The following is a 21,608-nucleotide window of genomic DNA, read 5'->3' as shown; positions in this document are numbered from 1 at the left end:
TCTAGTTTAGAGGACTTCAGTTAGTGTACTGTATCTAGTGTAGAGGACTTCAGTTATTGTACTGTATCTAGTGTAGAGGACTTCAGTTAGTGTACTGTATCTAGTGTAGATGACTTCAGTTACTGTACTGTATCTAGTGTAGAGGACTTCAGTTATTGTACTGTATCTAGTGTAGAGGACTTCAGTTACTGTACTGTATATAGTGTAGAGGACTTCAGTTACTGTACTGTGTCTAGTGTAGAGGACTTCAGTTACTGTACTGTATCTAGTGTAGAGGACTTCAGTTACTGTACTGTATCTAGTGTAGAGGACTTCAGTTACTGTACTGTATCTAGTGTAGAGGACTTCAGTTACTGTACTGTGTCTAGTGTAGAGGACTTCAGTTACTGTACTGTATCTAGTGTAGAGGACTTCAGTTACTGTACTGTATCTAGTGTAGAGGACTTCAGTTACTGTACTGTATCTAGTGTAGAGGACTTCAGTTACTGTACTGTATCTAGTGTAGAGGACTTCAGTTAGTGTACTGTGTCTAGTGTAGAGGACTTCAGTTACTGTACTGTATCTAGTGTAGAGGACTTCAGTTACTGTACTGTATCTAGTGTAGAGGACTTCAGTTACTGTACTGTATCTAGTGTAGAGGACTTCAGTTAGTGTACTGTGTCTAGTGTAGAGGACTTCAGTTACTGTACTGTATCTAGTGTAGAGGACTTCAGTTACTGTACTGTATCTAGTGTAGAGGACTTCAGTTAGTGTACTGTTACTAGTGTAGAGGACTTCAGTTAGTGTACTGTATCTAGTGTAGAGGACTTCAGTTACTGTACTGTGTCTAGTGTAGAGGACTTCAGTTACTGTACTGTATCTAGTGTAGAGGACTTCAGTTACTGTACTGTATCTAGTGTAGAGGACTTCAGTTAGTGTACTGTATCTAGTTTAGAGGACTTCAGTTAGTGTACTGTATCTAGTGTAGAGGACTTCAGTTACTGTACTGTATCTAGTGCAGAGGACTTCAGTTAGTGTACTGTATCTAGTGTAGAGGACTTCAGTTAGTGTACTGTATCTAGTATAGAGGACTTCAGTTAGTGTACTGTATCTAGTGCAGAGGACTTCAGTTACTGTACTGTATCTAGTGTAGAGGACTTCAGTTATTGTACTGTATCTAGTGTAGAGGACTTCAGTTAGTGTACTGTATCTAGTGTAGAGGACTTCAGTTACTGTACTGTATCTAGTGTAGAGGACTTCAGTTATTGTACTGTATCTAGTGTAGAGGACTTCAGTTACTGTACTGTATATAGTGTAGAGGACTTCAGTTACTGTACTGTGTCTAGTGTAGAGGACTTCAGTTACTGTACTGTATCTAGTGTAGAGGACTTCAGTTATTGTACTGTATCTAGTGTAGAGGACTTCAGTTACTGTACTGTATATAGTGTAGAGGACTTCAGTTACTGTACTGTGTCTAGTGTAGAGGACTTCAGTTACTGTACTGTATCTAGTGTAGAGGACTTCAGTTACTGTACTGTATCTAGTGTAGAGGACTTCAGTTACTGTACTGTATCTAGTGTAGAGGACTTCAGTTACTGTACTGTGTCTAGTGTAGAGGACTTCAGTTACTGTACTGTATCTAGTGTAGAGGACTTCAGTTACTGTACTGTATCTAGTGTAGAGGACTTCAGTTACTGTACTGTATCTAGTGTAGAGGACTTCAGTTACTGTACTGTATCTAGTGTAGAGGACTTCAGTTAGTGTACTGTGTCTAGTGTAGAGGACTTCAGTTACTGTACTGTATCTAGTGTAGAGGACTTCAGTTACTGTACTGTATCTAGTGTAGAGGACTTCAGTTACTGTACTGTATCTAGTGTAGAGGACTTCAGTTACTGTACTGTGTCTAGTGTAGAGGACTTCAGTTAGTGTACTGTATCTAGTGTAGAGGACTTCAGTTACTGTACTGTATCTAGTGTAGAGGACTTCAGTTACTGTACTGTATCTAGTGTAGAGGACTTCAGTTACTGTACTGTATCTAGTGTAGAGGACTTCAGTTAGTGTACTGTGTCTAGTGTAGAGGACTTCAGTTACTGTACTGTATCTAGTGTAGAGGACTTCAGTTACTGTACTGTATCTAGTGTAGAGGACTTCAGTTACTGTACTGTATCTAGTGTAGAGGACTTCAGTTAGTGTACTGTGTCTAGTGTAGAGGACTTCAGTTACTGTACTGTATCTAGTGTAGAGGACTTCAGTTACTGTACTGTATCTAGTGTAGAGGACTTCAGTTAGTGTACTGTTACTAGTGTAGAGGACTTCAGTTAGTGTACTGTATCTAGTGTAGAGGACTTCAGTTACTGTACTGTGTCTAGTGTAGAGGACTTCAGTTACTGTACTGTATCTAGTGTAGAGGACTTCAGTTACTGTACTGTATCTAGTGTAGAGGACTTCAGTTAGTGTACTGTATCTAGTTTAGAGGACTTCAGTTAGTGTACTGTATCTAGTGTAGAGGACTTCAGTTACTGTACTGTATCTAGTGCAGAGGACTTCAGTTAGTGTACTGTATCTAGTGTAGAGGACTTCAGTTAGTGTACTGTATCTAGTATAGAGGACTTCAGTTAGTGTACTGTATCTAGTGCAGAGGACTTCAGTTACTGTACTGTATCTAGTGTAGAGGACTTCAGTTATTGTACTGTATCTAGTGTAGAGGACTTCAGTTAGTGTACTGTATCTAGTGTAGAGGACTTCAGTTACTGTACTGTATCTAGTGTAGAGGACTTCAGTTATTGTACTGTATCTAGTGTAGAGGACTTCAGTTACTGTACTGTATATAGTGTAGAGGACTTCAGTTACTGTACTGTGTCTAGTGTAGAGGACTTCAGTTACTGTACTGTATCTAGTGTAGAGGACTTCAGTTATTGTACTGTATCTAGTGTAGAGGACTTCAGTTACTGTACTGTATATAGTGTAGAGGACTTCAGTTACTGTACTGTGTCTAGTGTAGAGGACTTCAGTTACTGTACTGTATCTAGTGTAGAGGACTTCAGTTACTGTACTGTATCTAGTGTAGAGGACTTCAGTTACTGTACTGTATCTAGTGTAGAGGACTTCAGTTACTGTACTGTGTCTAGTGTAGAGGACTTCAGTTACTGTACTGTATCTAGTGTAGAGGACTTCAGTTACTGTACTGTATCTAGTGTAGAGGACTTCAGTTACTGTACTGTATCTAGTGTAGAGGACTTCAGTTACTGTACTGTATCTAGTGTAGAGGACTTCAGTTAGTGTACTGTGTCTAGTGTAGAGGACTTCAGTTACTGTACTGTATCTAGTGTAGAGGACTTCAGTTACTGTACTGTATCTAGTGTAGAGGACTTCAGTTAGTGTACTGTTACTAGTGTAGAGGACTTCAGTTAGTGTACTGTATCTAGTGTAGAGGACTTCAGTTACTGTACTGTGTCTAGTGTAGAGGACTTCAGTTACTGTACTGTATCTAGTGTAGAGGACTTCAGTTACTGTACTGTATCTAGTGTAGAGGACTTCAGTTAGTGTACTGTATCTAGTTTAGAGGACTTCAGTTAGTGTACTGTATCTAGTGTAGAGGACTTCAGTTACTGTAGTGTATCTAGTGCAGAGGACTTCAGTTAGTGTACTGTATCTAGTGTAGAGGACTTCAGTTAGTGTACTGTATCTAGTATAGAGGACTTCAGTTAGTGTACTGTATCTAGTGCAGAGGACTTCAGTTACTGTACTGTATCTAGTGTAGAGGACTTCAGTTAGTGTACTGTATCTAGTGTAGAGGACTTCAGTTAGTGTACTGTATCTAGTGTAGAGGACTTCAGTTAGTGTACTGTGTCTAGTGTAGAGGACTTCAGTTACTGTACTGTATCTAGTGTAGAGGACTTCAGTTAGTGTACTGTATCTAGTGTAGAGGACTTCAGTTACTGTACTGTGTCTAGTGTAGAGGACTTCAGTTAGTGTACTGTATCTAGTGTAGAGGACTTCAGTTACTGTACTGTATCTAGTGTAGAGGACTTCAGTTACTGTACTGTATCTAGTGTAGAGGACTTCAGTTACTGTACTGTATCTAGTGTAGAGGACTTCAGTTACTGTACTGTATCTAGTGTAGAGGACTTCAGTTACTGTACTGTGTCTAGTGTAGAGGACTTCAGTTAGTGTACTGTATATAGTGTAGAGGACTTCAGTTATTGTACTGTATCTAGTGTAGAGGGCTTCAGTTACTGTACTGTATCTAGTGTAGAGGACTTCAGTTAGTGTACTGTATCTAGTGCAGAGGACTTCAGTTAGTGTACTGTATCTAGTGTAGAGGACTTCAGTTAGTGTACTGTATCTAGTATAGAGGACTTCAGTTAGTGTACTGTATCTAGTGTAGAGGACTTCAGTTACTGTACTGTATCTAGTGTAGAGGACTTCAGTTACTGTACTGTATCTAGTGTAGAGGACTTCAGTTAGTGTACTGTATCTAGTGCAGAGGACTTCAGTGTAGAGGGACTGGAGGGCTAAGTTAGTAATATGAGGTATTGCCAGGGAAAGTAGGGTATTTGAGGTGAATGTGGAGGATCATGCCAAAAGGAGCTTCATCGAATGATGGGTGCATCCCAAATGGCACCCTATTCAGTTACTGTACTGTATCTAGTGTAGAGGACTTCAGTTACTGTACTGTATCTAGTGTAGAGGACTTCAGTAGTGCACTATATAAGGAATGGGTGCCATTTGGGACAGAACTGATGTCTGATGTCTGGGTTTAGGGACTCTGCTGAATAAGCCAGAACTAAGGAGAATGTTCAGAACAGAATTCTGGCCAGGACTACAGCCATCAGCCCCTGGACTACCTTACCCATAATCCTTTTTGGTAGTGGAGGCCATATTTGAGGTAACCAACCCACATGAATACATACTATACTTTACTATGGTATAAATACTGTAGTATTACTATAGTTTAAAAAACTGCAGCAATTTTGCATACTGTAGTATACTGTTGTTTTTACTATAGTGTTTTTGCAGATTTATTATAGTATCCCTCACACACACACACACACACACACACACACACACACACACACACACACACACACACACACACACACACACACACAGCAGTGACTCTTACTGTACCTTTGACCCACATTGTCCATTGTCTCCTGGCAGACCAGGTGCTCCCTGTGAATGCAGGAGGAGAAGATCAGTGAGATAACGAGGCTGTATACTCACAACACAGCTAGCTACATGTACGTGCAATTTACTGGAATGCATGTTTCTGTAATGATGACAAACACCACATCAGAATAATTACTCACGTCTTTACCCGCTGCTCCATCACTGCCTGGTTCTCCCTGAGAGATAGAAGCAGGGAGAGAGAAGAGGGAAATAGAGAGAAGATTTATTATCAAGACATCCCCATGACATGCACATCTATCCTGTTCTATATCTGTATGTGTTGAAACAATAGGAGTGTGTGTACTGACCTGCATTCCTGGATGGCCGGGGGGTCCGGCTGGTCCAACCATCCCTGGTAGCCCTCTGTCTCCTGCCTGGCCTTTCTCACCCTGTATACCCTAGAGAGAGAGAGGGGGTGGGGGTGGGGGGTGGGGGGGGGGGGGGGGGGGGGGGGGGGTTGGGAAGAGAGAGACAGAGAGAGAGAGAGAGAGAGAGAGAGAGAGAGAGAGAGAGAGAGAGAGAATTTGAAAACAAATCCAATTTTGAAAATACCACAGTGTGCAATCAAAGCAACAATATTTGTGACCTGTTGCCACAAGAAAAGGGCAACCAGTGAAGAACAAACACCACTGTAAATACAACCCATATTTATGTTGATTTATTTTCCCTTTTTTTACATTAACTATTTGCACATCGTTACAACACTGTATATAGACATAATATGACATTGGAAATGTCTTTATTCTTCTTGAACTTGTGTGAGTGTAATATTTACTGTTCACTTTTTATTGTTTATTTCACTTTTGTTTATCCATTTCACTTGCTTTGGCAATGTAAACATATGTTTCCCATGCCAATAAAGCCCCTGGAATTGAATTGAATTGAGAGAAGAGAGAGAGAGGAGAGAGAGAGAGAAAGAGAGAGAGAGGAGAGAGAGAGAAAGAGAGAGAGAGAGAAGAGAGCAAGGAGATAGAGTGCGAGACAGAGAGGAGAGAGAGAGGAACAACAGAGAGAGAGAGAGGAGAGAGAGAGAGGAACAACAGAGAGAGAGAGAGAGAGAGAGAGAGAGAAGAGAGAGAGAGAAACAACAGAGAGACAGTGTGATGAGTAACCTTACCTGAGAAATAACACTGACAGAACACAACGCTAACACTGCAAATAAACCAGTTGATATGTGTTCCTTCTACATTCGAATAAAATAGACGTGTTGATGATGATAATATTTCCTCTCACCACTCCAGCTGGGCCTGCTGGTCCTGGGGGTCCTGCTGCTCCTGCAGTGCCCTACCAATAAAACATACAGCTGTTAGCTACATATACCCATACAAACCTTCTTAACAAACACACTGAATACAACAACACAAACCAAGAGTCATATACAGTCACCTCCTAAATGATTGGCACCCTTGATTAAGATGAGCAAAAAAGACCATAAAATAAATATTGAATGCAAAAAAAAAAGGACAATTATATATTTTTTATACCAATACAATTGGTCAAAATTATTGGCACCCCTGTTTTCAATACATTGTGTACCCTCCCCTTGGTAGGATAACAGCACGGAGCCTTTTTCTATCATGTTTAATGAGATTAGAGAAGACATTGGGAAGGATCTTAGAACCTTCCTCCATATTTCTAGATCCTTAATATCCTTTGGGCTGCGCTTATGGACTGCTCTCTTCAATTCAAACAAAGTGTGGAGACTGAGTTGGCCATTGCAAAATGTTGATTTGGTGGCCAAATAACAATTTCTTTGTGGATTTTGACGTGCGCTTCGGGTCATTGCTGGAAGATCCACTTGCGTCCAATTTTCATTATCATGGCAGAGGCAACCAGGTTTTGGGCTAAAATGTCCTGGTACTTAGTAGAGATCATGACGCCGTTGACCTTAAAAAAGGGCCGCAGGATCAATGGAAGCAAAACAGCCGCATAACATCAAAGATCCACCACCATATTTTAAAGTAGTTATGAGGTTATTTTTTGCAAATGCATCCTTCTTTCGACGCCAAACCCACCGCTGGCTTACTTGTCCAAAGACCTCTATTTTCACCTAATCTGATCATAGCATCCGGTTCCAATCCAAGTGCCAATGCCGTTTAGAAAACTCCAGGCGTTTACATTTGTTGGTTGCTCTCAATAAAGGCTTTTTTCTGGCAACCCTTCCAAAGAGCCTATTTGCATGGAGGTGGCGTCTAATCGTAGATTTGGACACTTGGTGACCCCAATATGTGATCAAATTCTGTAATTCTCCAACTGTGGCCCTTCGATTTTCCTTTGCCTCCTGAACCATCGTTCTCAATGTGCGTGGGGACAAGATACACATGCGTCCTTTTCCAACAAGTGTACCACTGTTCCAGTGGTTTTAAACTTCTTAATAGTGGTAAGAGGTACAATACCAGTGAAAAGTGTTTTAATTTTTTTTTTAATTATTTTCTACATTGTAGAATAATAGTGAAGACATCACAACTATGAAATAACACATATGGAATCATGTAGTAACCATTTTTTTTTTTTAACAAATCAAAATATATTTGAGATTCTTCAAATAGCCACCCTTTGCCTTGATGGCAGCTTTGCACACTCTTGGAATTCTCTCAACCAGCTTCATGAGGAATGCTTTTCCAACAGTATTGAAGGAGTTCCCACATATGCTGAGCACTTTTCCTTCACTCTGCGGTCCAACTCATCCCAAACCATCTCAATTGGGTTGAGGTTGGGTGATTGTGGAGGCCAGGTCATCTGATGCAGCACTCCGTCACTCTCCTTGGTCAAATAGCCCTTACACAGCCTGGAGGTGTGTTTTGGGTCATTGTCCTTTTGATAAACAAATTATAGTCCCACTAAGCCCAAACCAGATGGGATGGCGTATCGCTGCAGAATGCTGTGGTAGCTATGCTGGTTAAGTGTGCCTTGAATTCTAAATAAATCACTGACAGTGTCAACAGCAAAGCACCCCCACACCATAATACCTCCATGCTTCACGGTGGGTACCATACATGCAGAGATCATCCGTTCACCTACTCTGCGTCTCACAAAGACACGGCGGTTGGAACCCAAAATCTCAAATTTGGAATCATTTTCCAGCAGTCCGTCTCCTTCCTCGGATACCGCATTACAACCTCAGGTGTGGAGATGGAGGGAGATCGCATTTCAGCCGTGCGTAATTGACCGACTCCCACCGCGGTGAAGGAGGTGCAGCGCTTTATTGGCTTCGCCAACTGCTATCGGACGTTTATCCGGGGCTCTGGCAAGGCCGCAGCTCCCATTACATCTATGTTGAAGGGTGGGCCGTTCCGGCTCCGCTGGTCTGCTGAGACTGACAGGGCCTTCAGTAACCTGAGGGGTCTATTCACCTCAGCCCGGTACTGGCCCACCCCGATCCATCACTACCGTTCGTAGCGGAGGTGGATGCGTCCGAGGTAGGGATAGGCGTTGTCCTGTCTCAACGCTTGGGCACGCCACCCAAGTTCCGCCCCTGTGCCATCTTCTCTAAGAAGCTCAGCCCGGCGGAGCAGAACTATGACGTTGGTGATCGGGAGCTGTTGGCTGTTGTCCGAGCCCTGACCGTATGGAGGCATTGGTTCGAAGGGGCGAAACACCCTTTCCTCGTCTGGACGGACCACCGTAACCTGGAGTACATCCGGGCAGCGAGGAGGCTGAATCCTCGCCAGGCCAGGTTGGCCCTATTCTTCACCTGGTTTGATTTCACACTATCATACATCCCGGGTACGAAGAACGTGAAGGCAGACGCATTGTCACGGCTGTATGACACAGAGGAGAGGCCCAGAGACAACACCCCCATACTCCCGGCCTCCTGCATTGTGGCGCCGGTAGTATGGGAGATGGACGCAGATATAGAGCAGGCGTTACGCACAGAGCCATCTCCACCGCAGTGTCCAGCTGGGCTGCAGTACATGGCTGCTCTTATCCATGATTGTCTGATCTACTGGGCACACACGTCCCCCTCCTCTGGTCACCCAGGTATCGGTCGTACAGTGCGCTGCCTGACCGGAAGGTACTGGTGGCCTACCTTGGCTAAGGACGTGAGGGTGTATGTCTCCTCCTGCTCGGTGTGCGCCCAGAGTAAGGCACCTAGGCACCTCCCAACGGGTAAGCTTCAACCTTTACCAGTTCCACAACGACCATGGTCTCACCTGAGTGTTGATTTCCTGACTGATCTTCCCCTCTCCCAAGGTAACACCACCATCCTGGTCGTTGTGGATCGCTTTTCCAAGGCCTGCCGCCTCCTTCCTCTGCCCGGTCTCCCCACGGCCCTGCAAACTGCGGAGGCCCTGTTTACACACGTCTTCCAGCTCTACGGGGTACCAGAGGATATAGTGTCTGACCGAGGTCCCCAGTTCACATCCAAGGTCTGGAAGGCGTTCATGGAACGTCTGGAGGTCTCGGTCAGCCTGACCTCTGGTTTCCACCCCGAGTCTATTGGGCAGGTGGAACGGGTAAATCAGGATGTGGGTAGGTTCCTGCGGTTCTACTACCAGGACCGGCCGGGGGAGTGGCCGAATAGGCCCAGAAATCCCTCCGTCACTCTTCCACTAACCTAACGCCATTCCAATCCGAAGCTGCCTCCCCTCCTTGTTCGGGCAGGCTTTGTTGTTCGTCGTCACCGGCCTTCTAGCCACTGCCGCTCCATATCTCATCATTCCACTTGTCAATTACACACACCTGGTTCATATTCCCCTCATTAGTCCATGTATAAGTGTTCCCTCTGCCCCTTTGTCCTTGTGGGTGATTGTTTCATGTGAGATGATTGAGCTACCTGCACTTTGTATTGCCGGGGTATATTTTCCCTGTGTGCCTGTATTTGTTCCAGTGTGCCTGTTTTGCGCAACGGACTGTTGACACTATCCAGCGTAACTGTGTACTACGGAATAAACTCTGTATTCTGTGAGTTACCCCCCTGGCCTGACTCCTTCAAATCACACTCTCACATATTGGTGTGCTTTAGTAGTGCTTTCTTTGCAGCAATTCGAACATGAAGGCCTGATTCACGCAGTCTCCTCTGAACAGTTGATGTTGAGTTGTGTCTGTTACTTTAACTCTGTGAAGCATTTATTTGGGCTGCAATCTGAGGTGCAGTTAATTCTAATGAACTTATCCTCTGTAGCAGAGGTAACTCTGGGTCTTCCTTTCCTGTGGGCTTCCTCATGAGAGACAGTTTCATCATAGCGCTTGATGGTTTTTGCGACTGCACTTGAAGAAACTTTCAACGTTTGTGACATTTTCTGTATTGACTGACCTTCATGTCTTAAAGTCGTTTCTCTTTGCTTATTTGAGCTGTTCTTGCCATAATATGGACTTGGTCTTTTACCAAATAGGGTTATCTTCTGTATACCACTCCTACATTGTCACAACACAACTGATTGGCTCAAACACACTAAGAAATTCCATAAATTAACTTGTCATCAAGGCAAAGGGTGGCTATTTGAAGAATCTCAAATATAAAATATATTTTGATTTGTTTAACACTTTTTTGGTTACTTCATGATTCCTAATGTGTTATTTCATAGTTTTAATGTCTTCACTATTATTCTACAATGTAGCAAATAGTAAAAATAAAGAAAAATCCTTAAACGAGTAGGTGTGTCCAAACTTTTCACTAGTACTGTATATTATTATTTATTAGCATTTTTTTGTACCCATTGTTGTATTTATGAAGGTCAATATTCAATAACCATTCGTCTCTTTTCATTTTCTGAGTTCTTTGTCTTTCCCCATGGTGATGACTCATGTTTTTTACATGTGTGTTACCTCTTTTTTATACCCAAGTGAAACAGGAAGCCATGGAAGGCCACAATACAGTTCCTTAGGCCACAATACTGTTCCTTAAACTGAGATTAACTTTACTGCAGTGGGCTAAATCAGGGTCGCACAGAGTGTTCCTTGGTATTCTTACAAATCTACTTTGAAACAAAAGCATACACCTCACACACATGGTTATGTGCTTAAAAAAAGAAGAAACCTGTACCATGTCAGATTTAGAGTTGAAATGTATTAAAGTTTGAGTTTGCATCCCAATATTACACTTTATATACATTACAGACGACTGAAATATAACAAAACTGTTTGGCAGAGAAACACCGAATTTTCTGCGTTTTTGTTAAAATAATGTTTATTAATTAGGAAATTAGGAAGAATATTAATAACATTCCACACATGAGGCCACTAGAGGGCGATTTGGTCATTTGACTGCAGGAAATGGCTACAAAAGTAGAATGTTAACACAGATTTTTATTTTGTTTTATTTTATTTATAAGAATCTTTAGGGGTGCTAACAATTTTGACACCAAACTTTTTTGTGAGCATACAATAGAGGTCATTATTTGTATTATTTATTTTGTACTTTTTTTTTTGCTCATCTTTATCAAGGTCGCAATAATTCTGTAGGTGACTGTACGTGAGAGGTTAAAGGTAATGTACTCACAAGGTGTCCTGGGGGACCGGGTCGACCCTGAGGCCCTGGGGTTCCAGCATCACCCTGCAAATGGTCAAAGGTTGCTCTCAGTTTGACACATATTGTGACAAAATCCTTCATTCAATTGGTGTTGTCATTAGAAATGGTTGTCATTCATTCATTACATATGAACATCATTCAAACATTAAACAACATGAATTGAGAAGGTACATGCAACATTTGGTTTGACTTACCTCAAGTCCTGGTCTACCAGCTGGCCCTGGTGGGCCAACAGGTCCAGCATCACCCTGAAGAGAGGAGGAAGATGGAGGGAGAGCGGTGAGTATCCAATATCCATAACAATGTGCTCATAATCTGTATCAGTGTTCTATATGGTAGCAGGCATCTGACAGACAAACTGAAGAGAGTAGTGTGTGTGTGTGTGTGTACGCGCGTGCGCATTTGTGTGTGTGTGTGCGCACGTGTGTGGTTGACTCACCTTCTGTCCAGGGAAGCCAACATGTCCATGCTTCCCTTTGAAACCCTGAGAGCAGAGGGATCAAACATAAACATGACACACATCACATCTCAAAACACGCAGCTTTCAAAACATATCACTTTGAAATCTCACACTGATTTGAACACCTGAACGCTCAAAGGCCACACACAGAAACACTGACATAGACAGAAAGTAGCGTAATTGACACAATAAGCTCTCTTTCCTTTCTTCATTGTTTTGAACTGTGTGAAAACAATAAGGTATATTTAGCATACCAAACAGTAAACATTGTGCAGAGCAGCTGTGTCAATAACTCAGTTAAAACCCAATTATTCTGGGCCCATTTTCATAAAGCATCTCAGACTAGGAGTGCTGGTATGGCCCTTGAACTCTTTGTAGGGAACATGGGCAGCTGATTGGCACGTACAGTAAGCTCTGTGACATACGTGCATATAATGGTATGTGAGGTGAGCTCTTGGGTGACATCAGTGGGTGATGTTTGACCGATACAATTCACCTGCTCCATTTGGGCTCAAGGTAAATGTGATGATTCACACACTGATGACAAGCCAGTGATGTCACATAAGTGAAGTCATGTAAAGGTCAAAAGGCACTTACCGGCATTCCTTTGTGTCCTGCCGCCCCTGGAAGCCCTGGCTCTCCTGAGAGAGCCAGAGAGAGAGATGGAGAGGGGGGGGGGGGGGGGGGTCAATTCAAGAAATCCTACTTTACTCCTTCCATAGACTAACAATAGTATCTACAGTACCATGTAGTATGTCTGAATCTTCTCTTACCCTCATCCCTGGTTTCCCATCTTTACCGTCCAATCCCTCAAATCCAGGAGGTCCCTTTGGACACACACAGGAAGGAAGGCAGTGAGGTGAGAGCATTCTTTAAAACTCATATTCCATGAAATTGCAAAAAATATATATATCTCGTGATAATGCAAACAGACACACAGACACACTCACCTGCAAGCCAGGAGACCCAGGAGAACCTGGAGGTCCAGACGGGCCCTGTGGACCTTGTGCTCCATCATTACCCTGAGAGAGAGAGACACAGTGACAGAGAGAGAGAGACACACAGAGACAGAGAGAGAGAGAGAGAGAGAGAGACAGAGAGAGAGAGAGAGAAAGAGAGACACACACAGAGAGAGGGAGAGAGACACAGTGAGAGAGTGAGACACAGAGACAGAGAGAGAGAGAGAGGAGAGAGAGAGAGAGAGAGAGAGAGAGAGAGAGAGAGAGAGAGAGAGAGAGAGAGAGAGAGAGAGAGAGAGAGAGAGAGAGAGAGAGAGAGAGAAATTAACATTATCCTCACTATTAAGTAGAAACAGAAATAGGAAAACTATTATGATAAGCTGCTCTACCTTGTCAGCCTTGGGTCCAGGTGATCCTTCTCTTCCTTGTTTCCCAGGGGGACCAGGGGGGCCCTACAAAGTTAACATTTAGTATCAAGAGGTAAGTGATGGGGTACATCACATGCCAATAGATATTTAACTAAGAGAGCCATAAAGATGACTGTTTCACTTACCGATGTTCCTGGGAAGCCTGGTTGCCCTTGGGAGCCCTACAAATGGCGAGAGAATACATCAGTCTGTGTGTGTGTGTGTGTGTGTGTGTGTGTGTGTGTGTGTGTGTGTGTGTGTGTGTGTGTGTGTGTGTTTGAACACAGCATTTGGAATGTACTGTATATTTAGAATGCATATTTCATTGTTTGATACCTGATCTCCCTTTGGTCCAATGGGACCTGCCAGTCCAGCCTCTCCTTTGGGTCCCTGTGGACAAACAGAGAGCATTACTTTAAAATGAACAAAGACTTGAACCACAACCTTGAAACACAAACCAGAATATTCCCTAGAGTACAAGATTATGCTTTTTAGTCCTAAAGACGCAGGATATAGATGATGTTATGGATGATAGGTTATAGGGACAAGGGATAAAGATGTAGGGATGAGGTTATGGATGATAGGTTATAGGGACAAGGGATAAAGATGTAGGGATGAGGTTATGGATGATAGGTTATAGGGACAAGGGATAAAGATGTAGGGATGAGGTTATGGATGATAGGTTATAGGGACAAGGGATAAAGATGTAGGGATGAGGTTATGGATGATAGGTTATAGGGACAAGGGATAAAGATGTAGGGATGAGGTTATGGATGATAGGTTATAGGGACAAGGGATAAAGATGAGGGGATGAGGGGATGAGGTTACAGACCGCTACTCCAGCCTGTCCCTGGTATCCTGGGTTGCCTGGTGGACCCTGTAGGAGAGAGAATGGGGATAAGTCACTATCTCACACTCACTATCTCACACTCACTGTCTCACACTCACTATCTCACACTCACTATGTCACACTCACTATCTAACACTCACTGTCTCACTCTCACTATCTCACACTCACTATCTCACACTCACTATGTCACACTCACTATCTAACACTCACTGTCTCACTCTCACTATCTCACACTCACTGTCTCACTCTCACTATCTCACACTCACTATCTTACACTCACTGTCTTACACTCACTGTCTCACACTCACTGTCTTATACTCACTGTCTTACACTCACTGTCACACTCTCACTATCTCACACTCACTGTCTCACACTCACTATGTCACACTCACTGTCTCACACTCACTGTCTCACACTCACTGTCTCACACTCACTATACCACACTCACTGTCTAACACTCACTGTCTCAATCTCACTGTCTTACACTCACTGTCACACACTCACTGTCCCACACTCTCTGTCTCACACTCACTGTCTCACACTCACTGTCTCACACTCACTGTTTCACACTCACTATATCACACTCACTGTCTAACACTCACTGTCTCAATCTCACTGTCTTACACTCACTGTCACACACTCACTGTCCCACACTCTCTGTCTCACACTCACTGTCTCACACTCACTGTCTCACACTCACTGTCTCACACTCACTATATCACACTCACTGTCTAACACTCACTGTCTCAATCTCACTGTCTTACACTCACTGTCACACACTCACTGTCCCACACTCTCTGTCTCACACTCACTGTCTCACACTCACTGTCTCACACTCACTGTCCACACTCACTATATCACAGTTACTGTCTCAGACTAACTGTCTCACACTCACTGTCTCACACTCACTATGTCACACTCACTGTCTCACACTCACACTCACTGTCTCACACTCACTGTCTCACACTCACTGTCTCACACTCACTATGTCACACTCACTGTCTCACACTCACTATATCACAGTCACTGTAGTAATGAAATAGTACCCAACAGATTCATAGTTATCAACTGACTATATGACATGTTAACTGCTACAGCTATTCTGTTAAAATGCCATATGTTTCTTAGACTATCCAAATGAGGTGAAAAAACATCAATGTTCAATATATGACAACTGTGTTTGTTATGGATTACCGATTCTCCCTTTGTTCCTGCAGCGCCTGGGGTACCCCGCTCGCCCTTCAGGCCCTGTCAATCAATCAATCAATAAATCAATCAGTCAGTCAAAATCCATCCATCCATCTATCCATCCATCAATCCATCCATCTTTCAACCAATCAGCAAAGCAGCCAAAATGTTCCCAATATGTTCATTCATGTAAACGTGATGAAACAAGTTGTTGTGTCTTACAGGAAGTCCAGGTAGTCCCATAGAACCTGGGTATCCATTAGTTCCTGGAGGGCCCTAATAGAGACCATAAAGATGTAGAAATTAAAGTAAAAATACATCTAATTAAACTTTATCTATCATGTATTGATGAGGAGAAATGTCACTCACCGTTTCACCCTTCACACCTGGTGGTCCTGCTGCCCCTCTCTCACCCTGCTGACCCTGGAGAGATAGAGAAAATAGAGGAGAGAGGGAGAGAGGAGAGAAGGAGAGGAGAGGAGAGAGGAGAGGAGAGGAGAGAGGAGAGGGAGAGGAGAGAGGGAGAGGAGAGGACAGCGGAGAGAGGAGAGGAGAGAGGGGGAGAGGAGAGGAGAGAGGGAGAGAGGAGAGAGGAAAGAGGAGAGGAGAGAGGGAGAGAGGAGAGAAGAGGGGGAGAGAGGAGAGGTGAGAGGAGAGAGGGAGAGAGGAGAGGAGAGAGGGAGGAGAGGAGAGGAGAGGAGAGGAGAGGAGAGGAGAGGAGAGGAGAGGAGAGGAGAGGAGAGGAGAGGAGAGGAGAGGAGAGGAGAGGAGAGGAGAGGAGAGGAGAGGAGAGGAGAGGAGAGGAGAGGAGAGGAGAGAGGGAGAGAGGAGAGGAGAGAGGGAGAGAGGAGAGAGGAGAGGAGAGAGGGAGAGAGGGAGAGAGGAGAGTGAGAGGGAGAGAGGAGAGGAGAGAGGGAGAGAGGAGAAGAGAGAGGGAGAGAGGAGAGAGGAGAGGTGAGAGGGTGAGAGGAGAGGAGAGAGGAGAGGAGAGAGGGAGAGAGGAGAGGAGAGAGAGAGAGAGGAGAGGAGAGGAGAGAGGAGAGGTGAGAGAGGAGAGGGTAGAGGGAGAGAGGAGAGGTGAGAGTGAGAGAGGAGAGAGGGAGAGAGGAGAGAGGAGAGAGGAGAGAGGAGAGAGGAGAGAGGAGAGAGGAGAGGAGAGAGGGAGAGAGGAGAGGAGAGAGGTATGGAGAGAGAATGAAGTGAGAGATATGAAGAGAGAGGAGAGGTGAGGAGAGGATAGAAACGAGGAGAAGAGAAGAAATGAGAGTGAAAAAAACAAGGAGAAGAGATCACTTGAAAAGAAAGACAAAATTAACACTATATCAGTGGAGGCTGGTGAGGGGAGAACGGTTCATAATAATGCCTGGAAGGAGTCAATGGAATGGCATCAAACACATAGAAACCATGTGTTTGATACCATTCCACTCACTCCGCTCCAGCCATGAGCCAATCCTCCCCAATTAAGGTGCCACCAACCTCCTGTAAGTTACATATTCCCTATTCCCTGGTGGAGAGAGGAAAAGTACCACTTTCAGCCCCTTTCTATTTGTCACCCACTCTCTCAGCCCCTTTCTATCTGTCACCCCCCTCTCTCAGCCCCTTTCTATCTGTCACCCCCCTCTCTCAGCCCCTTTATATCTGTCACCACCACCTCAGCCCCTTTCTATCTGTCACCCCACTCTTTCAGCCCCTTTCTATATGTCACCCCCCACTCTCAGCCCCTTTCTATCGTCACCCTCCTCTCTCAATCTTTCACCCACCCCCCTCTCAGCCTTTCTATCTGTCACCCCCCCAGCCCCTTTCTATCTGTCATCCCCCCTCAGCCCCTTTCTATCTGTCACCCCCCTCTTTCAGCCCCTTTCTATATGTCACCCCCCTCTCTCAGCCCCTTTCTATCTGTCACCCCCCTCTCTCAATCTTTCACCCCCCCTCTCTCAGCCCCTTTCTATCTGTCACCCCCCCAGCCCCTTTCTATCTGTCACCTCCCCTCTCAGCCTCTTTCTATCTTTCACCCCCCCCTCAGCCTTTCTATATGTCACCCCCCTCTCTCAGCTTTTCTATTTGTCACCCCACTCTCTCAGCCGCTTTCTATTTGTCACCCCCCTCTCTCAGCCCCTTCCTATCTGTCACCCCCCCTCAGCCTTTCTATCTGTCACCCCCCTCTCTCAGCCTCTTTCTATCTGTCACCCCCTCTCTCAGCCCCTTTCTATCTGTTACACCCCCTCAGCCTCTTTCTATCTGTCACCCCGTCTCTCAGACCCTTTCTATCTGTCACCCCCCTCTCTCAATCTTTCACCCCCCTCTTTCAGCCCATTTCTATCTGTCACCCCACTCTCTCAGCCCCTTTCTATCTGTCACCCCCCCTCTCAGCCTCTTTCAATCTGTCACCCACCTCTCTCATCCTCTTTCTATCTGTCACCTCCCTCTCTCAATCTGTCACCCGCTCTCTCAGCCCCTTTCTATCTGTCCCCCCCCCTCAGCCCCTTTCTATCCATCACCCCATATCTCAGCCCCTTTCTATCTGTCCCCCCCTCTCAGCCCCTTTCTATCCATCACCCCATATCTCAGCCCCTTTCTATCTGTCACCCCCCTCTCTCAGCCCCTTTCTATCTGTCACCCCCCTCTCTCAGCTCCCGCTACTATTTAATCAGATACAATTCAACAGAACGGAGTGCGGCAGAGACACACACACACACACACATTCACACACCTGGAATTAAACACTCCCTAACGTTTCAAAATTGATTCCATGCTGGGCTCACAGCGTTCAACCATTGCTGACTTCCATTCTGCTAAAACAATGGAATGAGATGAGGGGTGTTGGTGTGCTGTCTGCACGGCACTACCACTCTCCATCACTTTCACAGGGGAAATCATTGATGAACTGACGAGACAATAGAATTGTCCTCATTTGAAATAACTTTCATTAAAAAGCTGGAGAGATGGAGATAGCAGGAAGATTTCCGTTCAGTGGTAATGGTGTTTCAAAGTAGAAGAGAGATATTGAAATAGAAAGAGTGAGAGAGAGAGAGATCGCAAGAACTAAAGGCAGAGGTGGAGACAGACATACAGTAGACAATATAATAGAGATTAGGTGTAGTATAGGTGTAGTATAGGTGTAGAATAGGTAGGTGTAACATGGGTGTAGTATAGGTAGGTGCAGTATAGGTGTGGTATAAGTGTAGTATGGGTAGGTGTAGTATAGGAGTAGTATAGGTGTAGTATAGATGTAGTATAGATGTAGTATAGGAGTAGTATAGGTAGGTGTAGTATTGATGTAGTATAGGTGTAATATAGGTGTAATATATGTGTAGTATTGGTGTAGTATACAGTGAGGGAAAAAAGTATTTGATCCCCTGCTGATTTTGTACGTTTGCCCACTGACAAAGACATGATCAGTCTATAATTTTAATGATAGGTTTATTTGAACAGTGAGAGACAGAATAACAACAAAGAAATCCAGAAAAACGCATGTCAAAAATGTTATAAATTGATTTGCATTTTAATGAGGGAAATAAGTATTTGACCCCTCTGTAAAACATGACTTAGTACTTGGTGGCAAAACGTTGGCAATCACAGAGGTCAGACGTTTCTTGTAGTTGGCCACCAGGTTTGCACACATCTCAGGAGGGATTTTGTTCCACTCCTCTTTGCAGATCTTCTCCAAGTCATTAAGGTTTCAACGCTGACGTTTGGCAACTCGAACCTTCAGCTCCCTCCACAGATTTCCTATGGGATTAAGGTCTGGAGACTGGCTAGGCCACTCCAGGACCTTAATGTGCTTCTTCTTGAACCACTCCTTTGTTGCCTTGGCCGTGTGTTTTGGGTCATTGTCATGCTGGAATACCCATCCACGACCCATTTTCAATGCCCTGGCTGAGGGAAGGAGGTTCTCACCCAAGATTTGACGGTACATGGCGCCGTCCATCGTCCCTTTGATGCAGTGAAGTTGTCCTGTCCCCTTAGCAGAAAAACACCCCAAAAGCATAATGTTTCCACCTCCATGTTTGATGGTGGGGATGGTGTTCTTGGGGTCATAGGCAGCATTCCTCCTCCTCCAAACACAGCGAGTTGAGTTGATGCCAAAGAGCTCGATTTTGGTCTCATCTGACCACAACACTTTCACCCAGTTCTCCTCTGAATCATTCAGATGTTTGTTGGCAAACTTCAGACGGGCCTGTATATGTGCTTTCTTGAGCAGGGGGACCTTGCGGGCGCTGCAGGATTTCAGTCCTTCACAGCGTAGTGTGTTACCAATTGTTTTCTTGGTGACTATGGTCCCAGCTGCCTTGAGATCATTGACAAGATCCTCCCGTGTAGTTCTGGGCTGATTCCTCACCGTTCTCATGATCATTGCAACTCCACGAGGTGAGATCTTGCATGGAGCCCCAGGCCGAGGGAGATTGATAGTTATTTTGTGTTTCTTCCATTTGCGAATAATCGCACCAACTGTTGTCACCTTCTCACCAAGCTGCTTGGCGATAGTCTTGTAGCCCATTCCAGCCTTGTGTAGGTCTACAATCTTGTCCCTGACATCCCTGGAGAGCTCTTTGGTCTTGGCCATGGTGGAGAGTTTGGAATCTGATTGATTGATTGCTTCTGTGGACAGGTGTCTTTTATACAGGTAACAAGCTGAGATTATGAGCACTCCCTTTAAGAGTATGCTCCTAATCTCAGCTCGTTACCTGTATAAAAGACACCTGGGAGCCAGAAATCTTTCTGATTGAGAGGGGGTCAAATACTTATTTCCCTCATTAAAATGCGAATCAATTTATAACATTTTTGACATGCGTTTTTATGGATTTTGTTGTTGTTATTCTGTCTCTCACTTTTCAAATAAACCTACAATTAAAATTATAGACTGATAATTTCTTTGTCAGTGGGCAAACATACAAAATCAGCAGGGGATCAAATACTTTTTTCCCTCACTGTATGTGTAGTATAGGTGTAATATAGGTGTAGTATAGGTAGGTGTAGTATAGGTATGTGGAGTATAGGTGTAGTGTAGATGTAGTATAGGTGAATATAGGTGGAGTATAGGTGTAGTATAGATGTAGTATAGGTGAATATAGGTGTAGTATATGTAGGTGCAGTATAGGTGCAATATAGGTATGTGTAGTATAGGTGGATATAGGTGTAGTATGCTGTATGTGTAGTATAGGTGTAGTATTGGTGTAGTATAAGTGTAGTATAGCTGTAGTATAGGTGTAGTATTGGTAGCTGTAGTATAGGTGTAGTATTGGTAGGTGTGGTATAGGTGAAAATAGGTATAGTATAGTTGCAGTATACTTTGTGTAGTATAGGTGTAGTATATGTGTAGTATTGGTGTAATATAGGTGCAGTATAGGTGTAGTATTGGTAGGTGTAGTATAGGTGTAGTATTGTTGTAGTATAGGTGTAGTATTGGTAGGTGTAGTATAGGTGTAGTATAGGTGTAGTATAGGTGTGGTATTGGTGCAGTATAGGTGCAGTATAGGTGCAGTATAGGTGTAGTTTAGGTGTAGTATTGGTAGGTGTCTTATAGGTGTAGTATAGGTGCAGTATAGGTGTAGTATAGGTGCAGTATAGGTGTAGTTTAGGTGTAGTATTGGTAGGTGTCTTATAGGTGTAGTATAGGTGCAGTATAGGTGTAGTATAGGTGCAGTATAGGTGTAGTATAGGTGCAGTATAGGTGTAGTATAGGTGTAGTATAGGTGCAGTATAGGTGTAGTATAGGTGTAGTATAGGTGTAGTATAGGTGCAGTATAGGTGTAGTATAGGTGTAGTATAGGTAGGTGTAGTATAGGTGTAGTATACCGTATGTGTAGTATTAGTGTAGTATAGGTGTAGTATATGTGTAGTATAGGTGTATATTATGTGTAGTATAGGTGTACTATATGTGTAGTATTGGTGTAGTATAGGTGTAGTGTTGGTATAGTATATATAGTAAACTCACAGGTAGTCCAGATGAGCCTTGAGGACCAGGAAAACCAGGAGGACCCTGTAGAGGAGAAACATGCAATGAGAGGGGCAGCTAAAACAATGGTTCTGAGTTCTGATTTGTTAACCATTAGTGTTGAAGACACTGGGTTACTACTCCAATCTAAAAGGGATCAAAGCTGGGACTGAGAGACTGAAAAAC

General features: G+C 44.0%; 1 protein-coding gene across 1 annotated transcript in view; it reads right to left on the bottom strand.

The window, feature by feature from the left end:
• Nucleotides 1-21,608, bottom strand: part of LOC311123000 (uncharacterized protein) — a gene marked incomplete at its 5' end in the record, with an annotated part of 138,871 nt that overhangs the window by 54,219 nt on the left and 63,044 nt on the right. The window contains 18 exons of the mRNA XM_084197298.1: nucleotides 5,110-5,154; nucleotides 5,292-5,327; nucleotides 5,460-5,549; nucleotides 6,385-6,435; nucleotides 11,594-11,647; nucleotides 11,818-11,871; nucleotides 12,063-12,107; nucleotides 12,681-12,724; nucleotides 12,829-12,910; nucleotides 13,034-13,105; nucleotides 13,432-13,494; nucleotides 13,596-13,631; nucleotides 13,786-13,839; nucleotides 14,282-14,326; nucleotides 15,494-15,547; nucleotides 15,710-15,763; nucleotides 15,857-15,910; nucleotides 21,423-21,467. Coding sequence (XP_084053424.1) covers nucleotides 5,110-5,154; nucleotides 5,292-5,327; nucleotides 5,460-5,549; nucleotides 6,385-6,435; nucleotides 11,594-11,647; nucleotides 11,818-11,871; nucleotides 12,063-12,107; nucleotides 12,681-12,724; nucleotides 12,829-12,910; nucleotides 13,034-13,105; nucleotides 13,432-13,494; nucleotides 13,596-13,631; nucleotides 13,786-13,839; nucleotides 14,282-14,326; nucleotides 15,494-15,547; nucleotides 15,710-15,763; nucleotides 15,857-15,910; nucleotides 21,423-21,467 — 978 coding nt within the window. The remainder of the gene's footprint in view (nucleotides 1-5,109; nucleotides 5,155-5,291; nucleotides 5,328-5,459; nucleotides 5,550-6,384; nucleotides 6,436-11,593; nucleotides 11,648-11,817; nucleotides 11,872-12,062; nucleotides 12,108-12,680; nucleotides 12,725-12,828; nucleotides 12,911-13,033; nucleotides 13,106-13,431; nucleotides 13,495-13,595; nucleotides 13,632-13,785; nucleotides 13,840-14,281; nucleotides 14,327-15,493; nucleotides 15,548-15,709; nucleotides 15,764-15,856; nucleotides 15,911-21,422; nucleotides 21,468-21,608) is intronic.

This window comes from Coregonus lavaretus (assembly GCF_964263955.1).
Source record: "Coregonus lavaretus genome assembly, contig: HAP1_SCAFFOLD_1109, whole genome shotgun sequence".
NCBI classification, from domain to species: Eukaryota; Metazoa; Chordata; class Actinopteri; order Salmoniformes; family Salmonidae; genus Coregonus; species Coregonus lavaretus.
This window is presented reverse-complemented; position numbering and strand designations above follow the sequence as displayed.